The sequence below is a fragment of the Phycodurus eques genome, chromosome 2, assembly GCF_024500275.1.
Source record: "Phycodurus eques isolate BA_2022a chromosome 2, UOR_Pequ_1.1, whole genome shotgun sequence".
NCBI lineage: Eukaryota > Metazoa > Chordata > Actinopteri > Syngnathiformes > Syngnathidae > Phycodurus > Phycodurus eques.
In genome coordinates, this window is record NC_084526.1 from 7,258,955 (window position 1) to 7,276,002 (window position 17,048).

At 43.3% G+C, this 17,048-nt stretch overlaps 1 protein-coding gene across 2 annotated transcripts; it reads right to left on the reverse strand.

The window, feature by feature from the left end:
* Positions 1-1,117: 1,117 nt before the first annotated feature.
* Positions 1,118-15,101, reverse strand: ctcf (CCCTC-binding factor (zinc finger protein)). Of its 2 annotated transcripts, XM_061665462.1 has the most exons (14): positions 14,960-15,101; positions 13,093-13,362; positions 12,830-13,009; positions 11,243-11,609; positions 10,996-11,166; positions 10,746-10,879; positions 10,479-10,599; positions 10,241-10,390; positions 9,994-10,154; positions 9,730-9,912; positions 9,508-9,646; positions 9,281-9,427; positions 5,284-5,551; positions 1,118-2,904 (listed from the first exon to the last, which is right to left on the reverse strand). In XM_061665462.1, the coding sequence occupies exons 2-13, from the start codon at positions 13,339-13,341 to the stop codon at positions 5,304-5,306; spliced, it is 2,250 nt and encodes a 749-aa protein (XP_061521446.1). In that variant the 5' UTR covers positions 13,342-13,362; positions 14,960-15,101; the 3' UTR covers positions 1,118-2,904; positions 5,284-5,303. The 2 variants fall into 2 exon arrangements, with proteins under 2 accessions (XP_061521446.1, XP_061521436.1); XM_061665452.1 differs by lacking the exon at positions 1,118-2,904 and having other exon boundaries at positions 2,912-5,551.
* Positions 15,102-17,048: the final 1,947 nt, after the last annotated feature.

Genomic DNA, 17,048 nt, shown 5'->3' on the forward strand with positions numbered 1-17,048 from the left:
CTTAGCCTTTCATCCCGCTAGCTTAATGTTGATGCTATGTTGTGGTGCTTTAACCCTTTAAGCAATGGAGTGAACACAAATGGTGCAGCAAAACATCCATCCATTTTCTGAGCCGCTTCTCCTCACTAGGGTCGCGGGCGTGCTGGAGCCTATCCCAGCTATCATCGGGCAGGAGGCGGGGTACACCCTGAACTCGTTGCCAGCCAATCGCAGGGCACATACAAACAAACAACCATTCGCACTCACATTCACACCTATGGGCAATTTAGAGTTGTCAATTAACCTACCGCGCATGTTTTTGGGATGTGGGAGGAAACCGGAGTGCCCGGAGAAAACCCACGCAGGGACGGGGAGAACATGCAAACTCCACACAGGCAGGGCCGGGGATTGAATCCAGGTCCTCAGAACTGTGAGGCTGAGGCTCTAACCAGTCGTCCACCGTGCCGCCGCAGCAAAACATGTAGACAGATAATATAACAATACTGTCGTGTATTCTTTATCCTCTGGGTAGACCAACTAATGTTAGTGCTGTACTGATGAGCTGAGAGGGGAGTTAGACAGCTCAATGAACAGTACAGTGGATGCCCACGTACTCATGGTTCAGCACCTACAGCACCTGTTTGCAGATGTATTTTTTTTGGTTTCATTTTTCAAATTTTCTCTTTCTTTTGGGGGTAAGCAACTAAAAAAATGCTAATTGCTGGTTTATCCCCGCTTATTCAAGCATTATTTTGGGTTTAAAAAGAACGAGAAAAATGTCCCCCAATGCAATTTTAATGGTTGTCAGTTGTCCGGGGATTTTCGCTATTTGCGGTCCGGACCAGCCCTATCTCCCGCGAATAGCGGGGGTTCACTACATATCAGTCTGTCTTATACTGTCCCCAGGTGGCCAAGGCAGGTACACCAGGAACAGCACAAAGGCATTCAATTGCTGCAGTGTGACAAAAACTGTTTAATTATTTAAAATGCTATTATGTCATTAATGAGGTTTTAGTACAATATCATGGAGTGTCATAATTTTTGGGTTGTTCTCTGGGGAAGCTTGGTACGGATGAATGGCATTTCCATTCATCCCAATAATGAAAAGAGATTTGCGATGTGTTTTGTGTTACGAACATGGTCGCGGAATTAATTTAACTCGTATCTCAATGCAACACTAGTCTAGAAATAGCTCTCTTTAGGATGGAGTGCAGTACTACAATACTGCGATGTAGAAACACAATCTAAACACATGACAATCTTCAATAATGAACATAAATCTTTTGAGCTGATGATTGCCATACATTTTGCTGGCAATTGACAAAGGATATTAATGAGCATAGTTTCTGAAAATTTACAAGCAAATTGAAGGCAATTTTCCAAGGCAAACACAACAAACAAATTACCTTTGTAAAAGCACGTTCAGCAGCATGGTAGAAAAAGGCAAATACATTACATTTGCAACGGAAAACACATTCTTTTATTTTGACATCCAGTCCCTCCTCCCGGAAAACGAGTATCCGCGGGTTGCTGTGGCAACAGGATGTCCCTCACTCTGTCACAAGGCTTGTCTCCTACTCGGTTTAAGATTCCACGCTGATTCCAAATGGAAATAAAAAGCAGATGCGAGTTTCCATGGGTGATAAAGCACCAAACGTGTCCCACAACTACGGCAGTCACCCAAGGATGTCGTCGTTAAAGCGTGTAGGTTCGGTTCAGCCAACCTGCAGGTGTAGTTGTAGCTCCAGGACCAAATATGACCAAGTCAGGCAGTTAGGGGGGGCTGGAAGTGGGGGAAAACACGTGGCTGCTCTCTTGCACACTTCCTGCTAAACATAACTAAATCGATCCACTGCACTAGTTACATTTAAACTGGTTATTTTTTGTAACTATTTCTATATGTACAGTATGTCCATTGTCTATACACTGGATTACTTCAAACTGAATTATTAAAATCAATTATGTACACAGACCCACATTACAACAAAGGTGAATAATTCATTTAAAGCAAATTGTCCTTCTAAAGCACTACAACTGTTCATCCACCAAAGTGCTCTCAAACCTTACTTATATATATAAAAAAAATAATAAAATACTCTTGCCTTAGTGCAGAACTAAATGGGCCATGTAGAAAAACACTGCACAGTGGTAATTATCTCACACAAGAATTCATGTGACATGCACATGGTAATGAGTATGCATGTTTCTGCATAACTATTTCTTTTTAATTCATGAGCAGAGCTCTGTGTCGCTTTTTCTTTGAAGATTTTACTTGCTTCAAAATGCAGGATGAGTGTGATGCACATGGACGAAAATATTAACTAAACGATTACATTAGTTTGCACATACAGCTGAAACCAGAAGTTTACATAATACATACTCTACATAAAACAAACACTTTTCTCACTGTCTGCCTGAAACCAGACTTAACATTTTCCTGTTTTAGGTTAATTAGTATTACCAAAATTATTTCTATTTGCTAAATGCCAGAATGAGAGGATTTCTTAGACAACTTTCTTCATAGTCAGAAGTTTATATACAGTTAGATTACAATGCCTTTGCAATTGCAATTTGGGAAAACCCAGATGATGTCACGTCTTTGGAATCTTCTGGTAGGTTTATTGACAACATTTGAGTTAATTAAAGACACACCTATGGATGTATTTGAAGATACACTGCTTCATTGTGTAACATCATGGGAAAGTCAAAAGAACTCAGCCAAGACATCAGGAAGAGTATTGTGAACTTGCACAAGTCTGGATCATCCTTGGGTGCAATTTCCAGATGGCTGAAGGCACCGCGTTGATCTGTTCAAAACAACTACATTCGAGTCTAAACACCATGGAAATGTCCAGCCTTCATCTCGCACAGGAAGGAGACGGTTTCTGTGTCCAAGAGATGAAGTTGTTTTGGTCCAAAATGTACCTATCAACCCAAGAACAAAAACAAAATATCATATGAAGGTGCTGGCTGCAGCTGGTAAGTGTGTGTCATTACCCACAGTGAAACAAGTACTGTACTGACATGGACTGAAAGGCCACTATGCCAGGAAGAAGCCATTACCCCAAAAGAAACAACAAAAGACAGTTTTGCAAATGCACACAGGGAAAAATACCTTAATTTTTGAAGACACCCTCCGGTACAATGAAAAAAATAAAATAAAATTACTGTTTGGACATAAAGAGCATTGTTGCATTTGGTGGAAAAAAAGAGAGACGCTTGCAAGCCGGAAAACACCACTTGAAATACGGGGGTGGCAGCATCATGTTCGGGGGTTGTTTTGTTGCAGGATGGACTGGTGCACTTTATAAAATCGATGGAATCACAAGGAAAGAACTGTATGTGGAAATACTGAAGCAAAATCTCAAGATATCATACAAAGTTCAAGCTTGGGCGCAAATGGGTCTTCCAAATGGACAATGACCCGAAGCATACTGCCAAACTAGTTACAAAGTGGTTTCAGGAAAACAAAGTCAATGTTTTGGAGTAGCCATCACAAAGCCTCGATCTCAATGTATGGGGAGACCTGAAAAGGCATGTGCGAGCAAGGCGGCCTACAAACTCGCCTGAGTTACACCAGTTCTGTCAGGTGCAATGGACCAAAATTCTTGCCAATGTGGAAAGATTGTGCTTCTGACTTTGAAGAAAGTAATGGAAAATTGTCTATAAAATCCTTTCATTATTGTGGCATTGAGCATTCAGAAATAATTTGGGTAATCCTAATTGACCTAAAACAGGAAAAGTTTCGTCTGATTTCATGTCAGACTGAGGGAGCCTTTTTTGTTTCAACTTCCAAAGTAAAAAAATATTCCTAAATAAATATGTTTAAAAACAGTTAAAATTAAATGTAAATGCATTGACTTTTGAACTTAAAATAACACCACAGTTCAACTGTATTTAAGTGTGAAAGCCCACATCAACATTCCATAGAAAAATACAGACAAAGTATCTTGCCCCTGCCTTCATTGGTCATGAAGTAAAATATAAATGAATATAAATGAAAGGGTTTTCAGTATGAAGTCCTCCATTTAATAAAATATATTTGCAAGCAAAATACACAAGTGTTTGTGCTTAGCGCTCAACCAACGTCGATAATCATAAGCATTGCATTTCCAATGTACCGAGAATGCGCTCGCTTCCCAATTAACTCACTCTTACTGTGCTGAGATACAACTGCAGGAAGCTAAAATATGAGTCCACGTCTTTTTATTGGCTGTACCATCATACATCTTTCTGAACTGCCAGTCATTTTAAACGTCACACTGCCCAGAATGTATGGCAATTTGTACAAAAAGAAATCATGAACCCAGAGTGGAATGGCTACACAGGGGAGCAAAAAAACCAAAAACAAACAAAAAAAACAAAACAAAAAGATTTTTGCACAGAAATGATGTTTTGTACATTATGCATCTTCTAGGGGTGTTAAAGTAGCAAGAGGAGATACAAAGTAAGCAGTCTAGAAGCTTTGATAAACTAGAATAGGTGTTAAAATAAGAGTTGTACTAACCACAGCAAATAAACAAAAAAAATACAATAAAAAATATTCCAAATAATTTTTTTTGTTGCTGTAATTAACAGCAATAACATCTTCTGGTCTGTGGACAGTAATTAAATTTTTATCTCCAGAGGCTTGCGGCAGGCTTAAGAAGTGAAACTGAAAAGCTGATTGAAAAGTCTTCCCAACTGAGAGAGGCTCTTCAGCAAGAACATTGAACATGGATTGAAAAAGTGCAGAACGATCCATAACCGGGGTGATTTAACTACTGACAATGTTCACATAATGATGCAAATGATCCTTACCAACAATAGAGTATGTAAAAAGTTAAAAAATAAAAAAAGTAAAACAAACAAGAAGATAAAAATTGGGTTTGGGTGTGTCAAAAGATGATGACTATGCACCTTAATCCTTTGGATAGTTGCATGCACGTCTGGATTTAGAGGAAAGAGTAATCTTGATAGTGTTGCCAGAGTAGATTTATAATTATGATGTACCTATTGTCTACAAATGTACTAAACACCAAGGACAACAATGAGAAGGCTAAAGATACCGTGGTCAATTACAGCCAGCCCAAGACAGAAATTTTGAATTTTTTTTTTGGGTTGGGTGTGGAGGGGTAAATAAATCCGTATTAAAAGTCTTTATCACACGTCCATTTCAATGCAAGAGTAAAAAGCAAGCTTGAAATTACAACAGTAACATATTGTCTATGTAGGATGCGTAAAGTGTAATCCTAAATGCCAAGAATTAGATGTTGCTGTGAACAGGGGTCTGTGTGTGTGTGTGTGTGTGTGTGTTTGTTTTACAGGGTCGACCCTTGCATCCATCACCGGTCCATCATGCTCAGGATCATCTCGGGGGTGAGGTCTCCGTTAGGTGGGGCCTCTGACAGCTGCATCTCCTGTTCCTGCGACAGCTCCTCCAGCTGAATAGTGGAGTCTCCTTCGCCGACAACCACTTCCTGTGTGGCCCCCTCCTCTTCCAGGTCGTCTTGTTCGGCACCCACCTCCTTTTTCACAATGATGTCATCCACCTCTCCGGTAGCCTCGTCCTCTACGCGGATGATGGCGGCGACTGTCGCAAGAGCCGTAGGTCAGTTAACATCAGAAAGAGTGATTCCCACTGTCATCATGCACCCAACACAATCCAAATTTTAGAGGGTTTGTGAAGATCTAAAGTCATATGATCGTATGCATTTATGATCGTGTGCAAAATGTCTCATACGGGCCCCTCCTTAAGCAGTCACCTTATCGTGGTGGAGGGGTTTGTGTGTCCCAATGATCCAAGGAGCTAAGTTGTCTGGGGCTTTATGCCCCTGGCAGGGTCACCCATGGCAAACAGGTCCTAGGTGAGGGACCAGACAAAGCACGGCTCCAAAAACCCCTATGACGAGTACAATAAATGGTTCCAGGTTTCCTTTGCCCGGACGCGGGTCACCGGGGCTCCCCTCTGGAGCCAGGCCCGGCCGGAGGTAGGGCTCGAAGGAGAGCGCCTGGTGGCGAGCGGCCGCCATAAGGGCCAGGTGCAGTGGGAGCTGGGAGGTGGCCGAAGGCGGGGACCTTGGCGATCCAATCCCCGGCTACAGAAGCTGGCTCCAGAGACGTGGAATGTCACCTCTCTGGCAGGGAAGGAGACCGAGCTGGTGTGTGAGGTCGAGACGTTCCGACGAGATATAGTCGGACTCACCTCCACGCACAGCTTGGGCTCTGGTACCAGTCCTCTCGAGAGGGGTTGGACTCTCTTCCACTCTGGAGTTGCCCACGGTGAGAGGCGCCGAGCAGGTCTGGGTATACTTATTGCTCCCCGGCTCGGCGCCTGTACGTTGGGGTTCACCCCGTTGGACGAGAGGGTAGCCTCCCTCCGCCTTCGGGTGGGGGGGACGGGTCCTGACTGTTGTTTGTGCCTATGCACCAAACAGCAGTTCAAAGTACCCACCATTTTTGTAGTCCTTTGAGGGGGTGCTGGAGAGCGCTCCCGCTGGGGACTCCATTGTTCTGCTGGGGGACTTCATTGCTCGCGTGGGCAAAGACAGTGAGACCTGGAAGGGCGTGATTGGGAGGAACGCCCCCCCTCCTGATCAGAACCCGAGCCGTGTTCTTTGTCAGCGTTTCTGTTCATAACTTTTATGGACAGAATTTCTAGGCGCAGCCGAGGCGTAGAGGGGGTCCGGTTTGGTGGCCTCCGTATTGCATTTCTGCTTTTTGCTGATGATGTGGTTCTGTTGGCTTCATCAAGCCGTGACCTCCAACTCTCACTGGAGCAGTTCGCAGCAGAGGGTGAAGCGGCTGGGATGAGAATCAGCACCTCCAAATCTGAGACCATCGTCCTCAGTTGGAAAAGGGTGGCGTGCCCTCTCCATGTTGGGGATGAGATCCTGCCCCAAGTGGAGGAGTTCAAGTATCTTGGGGTCTTGTTCATGAGTGAGGGAAGAATGGAACGGAAGATCGACAGGCGGATCGGTGCAGCGTCTGCGGTGATGCAGACTTTGTATCGATCGGTTGTGGTAAAGAAGGAGCTAAGCCGAAAGGCGAAGCTCTCGATTTACCGGTCGATCTACGTTCCTACCCTCACCTATGGTCACGAGCTGTGGGTCGTGACCGAAAGAACAAGATCCAGGATACAAGCGGCCAAAATGAGTTTCCTCCGCAGGGTGTCCGGGCTCTCCCTTAAGAGATAGGGTGAGAAGCTCGGTCATCCGGGAGGATCTCAGAGTAGAGCCGCTGCTCCTTCACATCGAGAGGAGCCAGATGAAGTGGCTGGGTCATCTGATTCGGATGCCTCCCGGACACCTCCCTGATGAGGTGTTCCGGGCACATCCCACCGGGAGGAGACCCCGGGGATGACCCAGGACATGCTGGAGAGACTACGTCCTTCGGCTGGCCTGGGAACGCCTCGGGATCCCCCCGGAAGAGCTGGATAAAGTGGCTGGGGAGAGGGAAGTCTGGGCGTCCCTGCTAAAGCTACTGCCCCCGCGACCGGACCTCGGATAAGCGGTAGAAAATGGATGGCTGGATGGTCTCATACGGGTTTATATGAACATTGAGCTGTATTTCATAATGTTCGTAAACAGGCACCAGGGTATTTGGGGTTGGCACAAAAGTTTGAAGCACACAGTTTTGAACCAAAGTCTGGAGACTCTTTAAGGCGTGGTGGGTAGTAACGTGCTACATTTACAAGTAATTTTTGCGATAAATTGTACTTGTCAGAATAGTTTGAGTTGCACCAATCTTTGTTGACCAATCAAATTGAGCCAGGCAGTTATGGCACATGACCACACACACAAAGCTTCTGTGACCTCATACTGAAACAAAGTTTTTAGAGTGACTAATTTTCATTAAACCTGGAAAAAACAGAAAAGAATGTGCCATTTCATTAGTGAAAAGTCAATTAAAGACAAAGTTAGTACAGAATTTTTTTTGTGGCAGATTTCGCCTTAACTTTAGTTATTTGATATATTTTTTTTTGATAATTTCTTAGTTTCAGTTAAAGTGATAAAGTTGGGCAATCTGAATTTGCACATTCCCATTTTATATTTTTGTTTAGTTGATGTAAATGCTTTGATTGAAAAAAATAAGTTACCTAGCATTTACTTGAATAGTTTTATTTCACTGAATGCTTAATTATTGGAGGACTGTTTTTAACTATTACTCATATTTTTCTCAACTAACAGTGCTCATACTTGAGTACAATTTGTGGCTGCTCTACCCACTGATTTTAAGTGACTGCACTGCTCTGTCATAAATTAAACCACGACACGTGATTTATGGAGACCAGGTCGTTACCCAGCTTCTTCACTGTTCAGTTTTTGGGACAAATGCTTTGTTGTGTGGCTGTGGGCTTTTCCACTCGGACAAGGCAGCCGTACGGATGCATCGTTTCTTGTGTTAATAATCATAATTTATTTCTCTTACAGTTGACTAACTGGCCATGATAATCTGAGATTAACAAAATATAGAAAATATTTATTACCAGCGGATAATTTTGGAATTATAAATGTGGCATTGTCTTGAATAATAACATTATATCAAGCTGGGTATCAATATGGAGCCCACGCATGGCAATGTCCCGGCTTTCCTTTATATGACGATGACAAAAACTGTTGTTTGGGGTTACGCTGCCAGATGTATCCCAAAAGGTTTAGGTTTATTATTATTCATTCCACCCCCCGATGTCCTTCAAAAAAATGTTTTTATTTTTTTATTTTTATTTTTTTAAATCCAGTGGAACCTGTGCGCAAGGAGGATACATCGGGTGGACATTGTAAATAATTGTACAGAGAAGATGGCAAGACTGCCTGGTGACATAGTAGCCACTGAATGGAACCAAACCCCCATCGCCAGGTTTGTGGAAAGCATTTTTTCACAGGGATGTATAAAATGGTCAGTTGTGTTCTCTTTGAGTAATTGAGCAAAACATAATGCCAAGCCTGCTATCAATGGAGGTACACTATCAATTTGATCAATTTCACCATCAAAAGAGCATGCTTGCCATTAATCTGAGCAACGGAAATGTCAATCAACTAGCCAGTATCTCAGTAATCATCTTTACCTGAATTGCTGAATTTCCACGCCTATTTTTGAATTAACTTCATTGTTGAAATGTAAACTTACAACCGGGCGTGTCGTCACCCTTGTAACCCACTTTATCTCACGTAACATCAATTCGACTGACACATCACACAAACTAGAGTGGTAGAGAAGAAACCAAACATGTTTACTCGTAGTGCCAGTGCCACCCGGAAGTACGTGGGACGTCATGGTGATAAGGCCTGATAGAGTGCTTGAAGTGCATTGTGACGCTCACCGTTAGGCCTGTTCTTTGGGGGGCGCCCACGCTTCCTCTTGACTGGTGGTTCTTCAGGGGCTGCAATGGGAACCACTGGTGGAGCCTGTTCCAGTTCGATATCATCTAACAAATCCTCCTCATCTTCCATTTCATCCAGTTCAGCTTCTGTAGATGTCACACTCACAACTGAAGTTATCATGCACACTATTATGAAGCAAAAAACTCCACTGAGATGTGTACAATACCCGTGTCCTCCTCATCATCATCATCATGCCTGTCTTGCATCTTCCTCTTCCTGCCCCGGCGACTCTTTTTGGGTGGAGTTCCGTTTTGGTCTCCAGCAACTTCACCAATGCAGTTCTCGCTGTGGCGCAGCATGGTATTCTGTGCAATGAATAATAACAGGGTGACACACAGCAGAGAGTGATGTGAAGCGGTTCCACATCTGCGCGAGGGTTCCGGCCTACCCTGCGGGTGAACGTCTTGCTACACTTGCTGCAGACGAAGGCGGTGGGCACAAAGTTGGGGTCGTGGTAGCGTTTGAAGTGCATGTCCAGAAGCTGCTTTTGTCTGAACGTTTTCTCACACTGACTACAGGCAAATGGCTTCTCCCCAGTGTGTGTACGCTTGTGCATGATCATGTGCCGCTCCTGTGCGTGGAACAGGTAAGCGTTAAAACAGAAGCGGTTTGAATCTCAAGTCAAACTTTGAAAACCCCCCCCGTGGCTTACCTGTTTGCAGCAGTAGTCACACTGGTCGCACTTGAAACGTTTCTCATTCTTGTGAGTCTTCTGGTGCTGGATGAGAGCGTATCGCTCGTGAAATACAGCATCACAGTAACGACATTTCTTTCCCTTCTCGATAAATGAATGCTGCTTTCGCAAGTGAACGCCTGTGACGGGGGGGAAAAAAAATTAAAAAAGGATATTTCGTTTGATAAATAACACTGACGTCACAAGCCAATGAACGATCCTTTACCGAGGTCGCTCTTGCGTGCGATAACGGTGTCACAATGTGGACAATGGAACTTGGCCACATTTTCCGTGTGTTTCTGCAGAATGTGCATTTTCATGGTGCCGCTCTGGGTGAAACGAGCGTGGCAGATATAGCACTCGTAAGGCTTCTCGCCTACAAGCGGGAATGAGAAAGTGTCACGTTAGTGAATGATCCTTTAAATTGAGATTCAACGTGGTTCAGCCCACTGGAAGTGTCCCACCTGAGTGTGTCCTCATGTGTCTTTTCAGCTTGTATGTGTCCCTGCTAGCGTAGCTGCATAGACTGCACTGGAAGGGCCGCTCTCCAGTGTGAGAGCGAATGTGCCTCTTCAACTTACTCACCTAGGGAAGGAGCAACATGACTATGTTAAAACGTTGAGACTAAACAAGAATTTGCTGTAGTAGAGAGTGATTTTATGTTAGCCCTGGTTAACAGTAACAAAGGTCAAGTCTGATAACATAATTTGGTAGCTGACGCGATCCCTCACCTCCACACTGCAATAGTCACACATGGAGCACTTGAAAGGCTTCTCGTGTGTGTGCTTGTAGCGACGATGGCGCACCAACTCGCCACTGGTCACGAAGGCCATGTCACAGTCTGTGCATTTGTGTGGTCGGGTGCCTAAGGATTTAAGGAAAAATAAAAATCAGGACGATTTCTTTCCCTGCTCAGTCCAATTGCCACAAGAAAAGAAAAAACTATTTCCATCAACCCATTGGCTGTGATGTTTGCTCCACCTGTGTGAGTGTTGAGGTGGTTTCTCAGCAGTGTGACTGTCCTGAAGGCCCTTCCGCACAAGTGACATTTGTGCGGCCTTTCGTCCGTGTGGCTCTTCATGTGTCGGTCCAGGTTGGAGCGTCGTGGACAAGTGTAGCTACACAGTTCACACTGGAAAGTCTTCTTTACACCTGGTCAAATTAGGTAGGGGTATTAAGCGTGTGCACCTATTTGTCCCACCAACGTTAAAAAAAAACAACGACTTACCCTTTTTCTTGATCTTCGTGGGCTTGGGAGGCTTCATGTTTCCGACAACCTTCTCTGCGTTGACCTCTGACAACAGCCCCTCCTGTTGCTCTTCCTCAAAGTCATACACGGAAACATCCATGTCTCTATCACCATCAGCATAGCGCAGGCGGCTCTTTTTCCCCTTCTTTCCTTTGCGGATAGTTGCAACAGGCTGATAGTCGGGGTCCTTCTGCCATCCCTGTTGAGACTCAGGAGGTTCCTGATCAGCCATGTCACCGTCCTCCTGTTCCTCCTCTTCCCTCGTCCCTTGAAGCTCATCGTGGACTGCCTGAAGCTCCTCTTGCTCTACAGTCTCCACTTCACCATTGGCCCCCACTTTCACCACCTGAATGAACACACATATGCATATTTTGAGATGAATCTCTTTCAGTGGTGGTAAGTACAAATAATTCTAGACTGTACTTAATTAGATTTTTGAATTATCTGTACTTGAGTATTTATTTTCTGAAAATGTTTTACTTTCATTCTCCACATTTGAAAACGTACCCGACATTCTAGTCCTTACTCTGTTAAAATAGGCTCATTACTTTTTTCAACCTCCATGGATGATGACAACACAGAAAGAAAGGTAACGTTAACCACGACTCAGATCTTGATTGAGATCTTCAGGGCTTATAAGGCCGAAAAAAAGCAGGTAGAGTAGTGACACGGGGCAATGTGAACCACGGAGCATTAGTCAGAATCAGAATCATCTTTATTTGCCAAGTATGTCCAAAACACACACAAGGAATTTGTCTCCGGTAGTTGGAGCCACTCTAGTACGACAACAGACAGTCAATTGACAGAGAACACTTTTGACGGTCACTGAGCAATAAAGGGTTGCTAGTTATCTGGTAATATCGGTACATTTATTTTATTTTTATTTTTTTTGACAATTGTGCAAAAAGATGCAGAGTCCTCTAGCACTTAGAGCAATTCGAATGACGAATATTGCAATAGTCCGGTGCAATGACCATTGTGCAAAGGGCGACGAGACTTCAAGGAGTGTATGCAGTTTAAAGTGACGAGTAGTGCGATAATCTGGGACAATGTTGACAGATTTGGCGAAGCAACATATTCTCCATCCACACGGCCTTATTTACGGTTTGATGTTGTCAGCGTCTAGAATGATTCATGGCTACTGTGTTGGGACTTGTGCCATCTTAAAAACCACCAGCTTCTGGATTTCAAAAATTCTGGCAAATCTTTAAAGAAGAAAAAAACTGGTGTATTTTTTCTGTCATCATCATTAGCTAATTTATCATTTTTTGTTAGTCAGGTCACAACGTTAGCAAGTATATGGGAACATGTTTTGATGGCGCATTAAAGTCTGAGACAAACTTGGTTTAAAATAACTTTTATTTCACTCTGCGAAAACAGGTGGAAATAATTGACAGTAAAAATTAATTTACATTTAAGTACATTTCAGTCTGTACCTTTTACTTTTAATATATCTACTTCTATTTAAGTCCCCTCTGTAGTCTTTTAAAACAAGGCTTTTTATCAGACAGAGAAAGTCGTATTCAAAATTGCATTTTCTTCCATTACTCAGCAGTTAATGCTTACCTGGAAGCCTTCAGGCAAGGGCAGGGTGTGACAGATAACTGGCTCTGCATCCTTATTAGCTGAACCATCCACATAGGTTGCCTGGAGGCCATCCACTGTAGCCGAAGTAACTGGAACCTGCACAAGTTGAAGCTGTCCAAGTCCTAAAGCAGCACCGGCCTGTTCCTCCATATTTACAACCTACAGACAATATTGAGCAATTATAACCCAACAGCAAAAAACATTTGGCAGATAAGTTACCAATGCCTCATCATTGTACTGACCTGAAGGGTGATGATCTGACCCTCGTCTCCACCAGTTACAGTCACCGTGCCTCCTCCCTCCAACACCTCAGTCTTCATTTGCAGCAGGGCCGGATCTAGGGCGTCCATCACCATCATCTCCATGTTGCCAGGAACCTCCACCGCTTGTGGGGCTCCCGCTGACCCTTGGATGACAGCATCTCCTGCTTCTGGCAGAACCCCACCTTCAGGAACCAGGGCAGTCTCCATGGAAACGACGTCGCCCTCCATGGTAACGGGCCAGTCAACACTCTGAGTGTGGATGGACAACAGTAGAATAGTTACTGGAAACTGAGTATGTTGGTATTGTTATGTCATGTGTGTGAGGCACTGAGACACCAACTTTGTCATTTTTACATTCAGCTAAAAATGTAAGATATATATTGATATGAATAAATGTAACAAATACACCTTAACGCATCAATTTATAAAGAGGGAAATATGTAAAGGGGCTTTCACACATGCTGATAACTGGGACGAATTTGAGCCTGATCACAACTTTCCTGATCAAAGTACCCAATTAATTATTGGATGTTTGAAAGATTATCCTGACCGATTATCCTGTGTGTAAAGATTATATTTTCCCGGTTGGAAAACCGTCGGGTTGACAGCCCATTCCTTTTCTGTAGCTCTCATACTTATTTGGGTCGCAGGGGAGCCGATCCCAGCTGACTTTGGTCGAGAGGCGGGGTACTCCCTGTACTGTTCGTCAGCCAAACAACCACTCACTCCTAAGGACAAGCCTTCAACCTAACATGGAATATGTTAGGTATGTTAGGCTTCGGAATATGAGAGGAAGTCGACGTAACAAGCACCGAAAGAACATGCAAATGCCACAAAACCCGGAGTCTAACCCTCAACCTCAGAACCGAGAGGCGGGTGTGCGACCTACTCCTTCACCATACCACTTAAGTTTCACTTGGTGTATATATTTCAATAAAGTGAGTTGTAAGTATAAAAATGCATCACATTTCACTGAAAACTAGTCAGTGCGCATTTCTTTTACCATGGTAAGACTTCTGAGCTGTCGAGGGAAGGTAACGTTTTAGCGAGGTACAGGATTATATTGTATTATACATTTTGAGAGTTCATAAAAATAAAGACCTCTCTTTCCGGACACATGAGTTAGTTGCACGCGGGTGTTGTAAGAGCAACTTAGTTTAGTGACATATGGGACCAGTTTGTAGCGAAGCAACCCAACGTACACAACTCACTGGGCACCAAAGCCGCAGACGGAACCTTTGCGCACAAAAAGGAGAGAAAAAGGAGAGAGAGAGATGTGACACTTAGCATCCTCGTGAGTCCAACCAGCGCGGATAAGACATTTGCTATGGTAGCGTGCTACAGTTTTGCCAACTGGAGCTACCACGATCGGACAAATCCAAAGTGGCTGTTTTGATTTAAAAAAATAAAAATAAAACCGTCGGCTTTCGAATCGACATTTGTTGTAGACGCGACCGATTTCATTATCACTGCTCCAGCGGCGTGAACTAAAGCGAGAACTTCTATTTGTTTGTTGACTGGGAGGCGCGGGGACGATTGAAAACAGGAAACAAAGGGCACGATAAGATGGACGTCAGGCCTAAAGTAAGTTAAAACAGAAGCACACATACAGACGACCATCGCTATGTGGTTAACACGAAATAGCACGCGAAAAGCACGAAAACAGTCGCCCGACACAGGGAGTTGGAGTTTAGAGACAGATTTAGTGAATATTGGATAACGATAGAGGGAGACAAACACCCCCCGCCAGTCGGTAACGTTAAGCCCCACCGTGACACCTAGAGGCCGACGCCAGCTCCTACAAAAACGTTTCCCTGTTTGCTGGCAAAGTATGGCTTCGACTTACCGCAGAGTGCTTGTTTTATGCTTATATTAAGCAGAGTGCCTGTCGAGTGCGGTCGCTCGCTTCAATCCACCGTGGACGTGCGAATAAGCCGTGTGCAGGCCTGATAGTTTTCTCCCGCTTTGGAGGAGAGGGCCTCACACAAAATGGCGGCCGATAAGAGCGAAGGCGCATGCGCACACGGAAGGCCCGGCGGTGAAGGGGCGTGGCCTGGATAGGACTGAGGCGCCAGATTTGAATTCATGCGTGGGCGTGGCGACGGAGACGGAGTTGTTTTGTCCACGTGACGACATGCGCCACATTATTTGGAAATATTGAGGCGAAATGTCGACTTTCATGGAACCACGCATTGTGTGTGCTGTCGGTTAAGGTTCTAAAAAAAACCAACAACATTTGGTGAATTAGGAGGTAATTCTTAGAATCATCCACATGGGGGCGTCTGATGCGCAAACGAGTTCGTCTTCTTAAGCCCCTCTTATAACAGGTAATAATTTCTGCATAGTTTCAATAAGAACACTGATACCGCAGATCCTTGAACCACTGAGGATCAAGATCAAAATAACGCACACGAGCTTTTAAACACAACTTCAGTATTTATAGAACTGCATATTCTATAGAGACAAATTTACTATTTCAGTCGATCTCAAGGTTTTTACACCAAGTACGACACTTCCAAAAATACTTGGTTCTCCCAGTACCATCATCATGACCAACTTCAAAATACAGTAACGTAGTAGGCCCAAGTGGTCAAAAATGAGACAGAGATTTTATTCCTAAAAAGAGTGCACAGTGTGAACATTAACACTGATTGAATATAGGAAAATAAAAAAATTACAAATAATGATTCAAATAAAATTTATTGTCATAAATGTTAAATAAAAAATGGTACCTGTAGTAAATAAATGTTTGTAAACAGACAATTCTAAAAGCAAATGTATCATGCTTAAAAGTTCAATACCAGTTCTGGATAATTTTTTTGGGAAGACATTATAATACTATGCACAGTTTAAACATCTAATTCAGTGATTTTTGCATACCATTAGAGCAGTGATTCCAAACCAGTGTGCTTTGTGAAATTATCAAATTTCACTTGATTGGTCAGAATTTATTTTATTTACCGGTACAACAAATAATGTATGTATTAATCCATCTATGACAGTACTGTGACAGACAGAACAAATATATGCATAAGTGACTTGTGTAGCAACGTTTTGTGACATTTCTGTGTGATGGTGTGCCGTGAGATTTTTCAAACATAAAATATGTGCCTTGGCTCACTAAAGGTTGGGGAATCACTGCACGAAAGTGAGCATGCGTACCACACTTTGAGAATTACTGAACTATGTCATATCACTCTGAATATACTATTGTAAGTAACTAAGGTTTTATTTAATAGCACTTTTAAAACAGGCAGTTACAAAGCACTTCACAAACAAATACACATGCAAAATTGAGACTGATAGGTTCGCTGTCTTAAGTTCTTCCCTATCTCTGTTATTAATTAGTCGCTTCTGACACTGTGATTTTAATTTTTTTATTTTAAAATTGCCAGTCTCTCCTCAAAAAAGAAAAATGTTATTTAAATTCACTTTTTATTCATTTATTGCATAAAAATTATTGAAGTGATTTATTGTAAATAATAACATACATAACAACATCATTTTTTGACATTTTATTTTTATTAAATAATTCTTAATTATAATTAAATTAATTCTAAATAATACAATACAGGTGGCACGGTGGACGACTGGTTAGAGCGTCTGCCTCACAGTTCTGAGGTCCGGGGTTTAATCCCTGGCCCCGCCTGTGTGGAGTTTGCATGTTCTCCCCGTGCCTGCGTGGGTTTTCTCCGGGTACTCCGGTTTCCTCCCACATCCCAAAAACATGCATGCTAGGTTGATTGACAACTTTAAATTGCCCCTAGGTGTGAATGTGAGTGCGAATGGTTGTTTGTTTATATGTTCCCTGCGATTGGCTGGCAACCAGTTCAGGGTGTACCCCGCCTCCTGCCCGATGATAGCTGGGATAGGCTCCAGCACGCCCGCGACCTTAGTGAGGGGAAGCGGCTCAGAAAATGGATGGATGGATAATA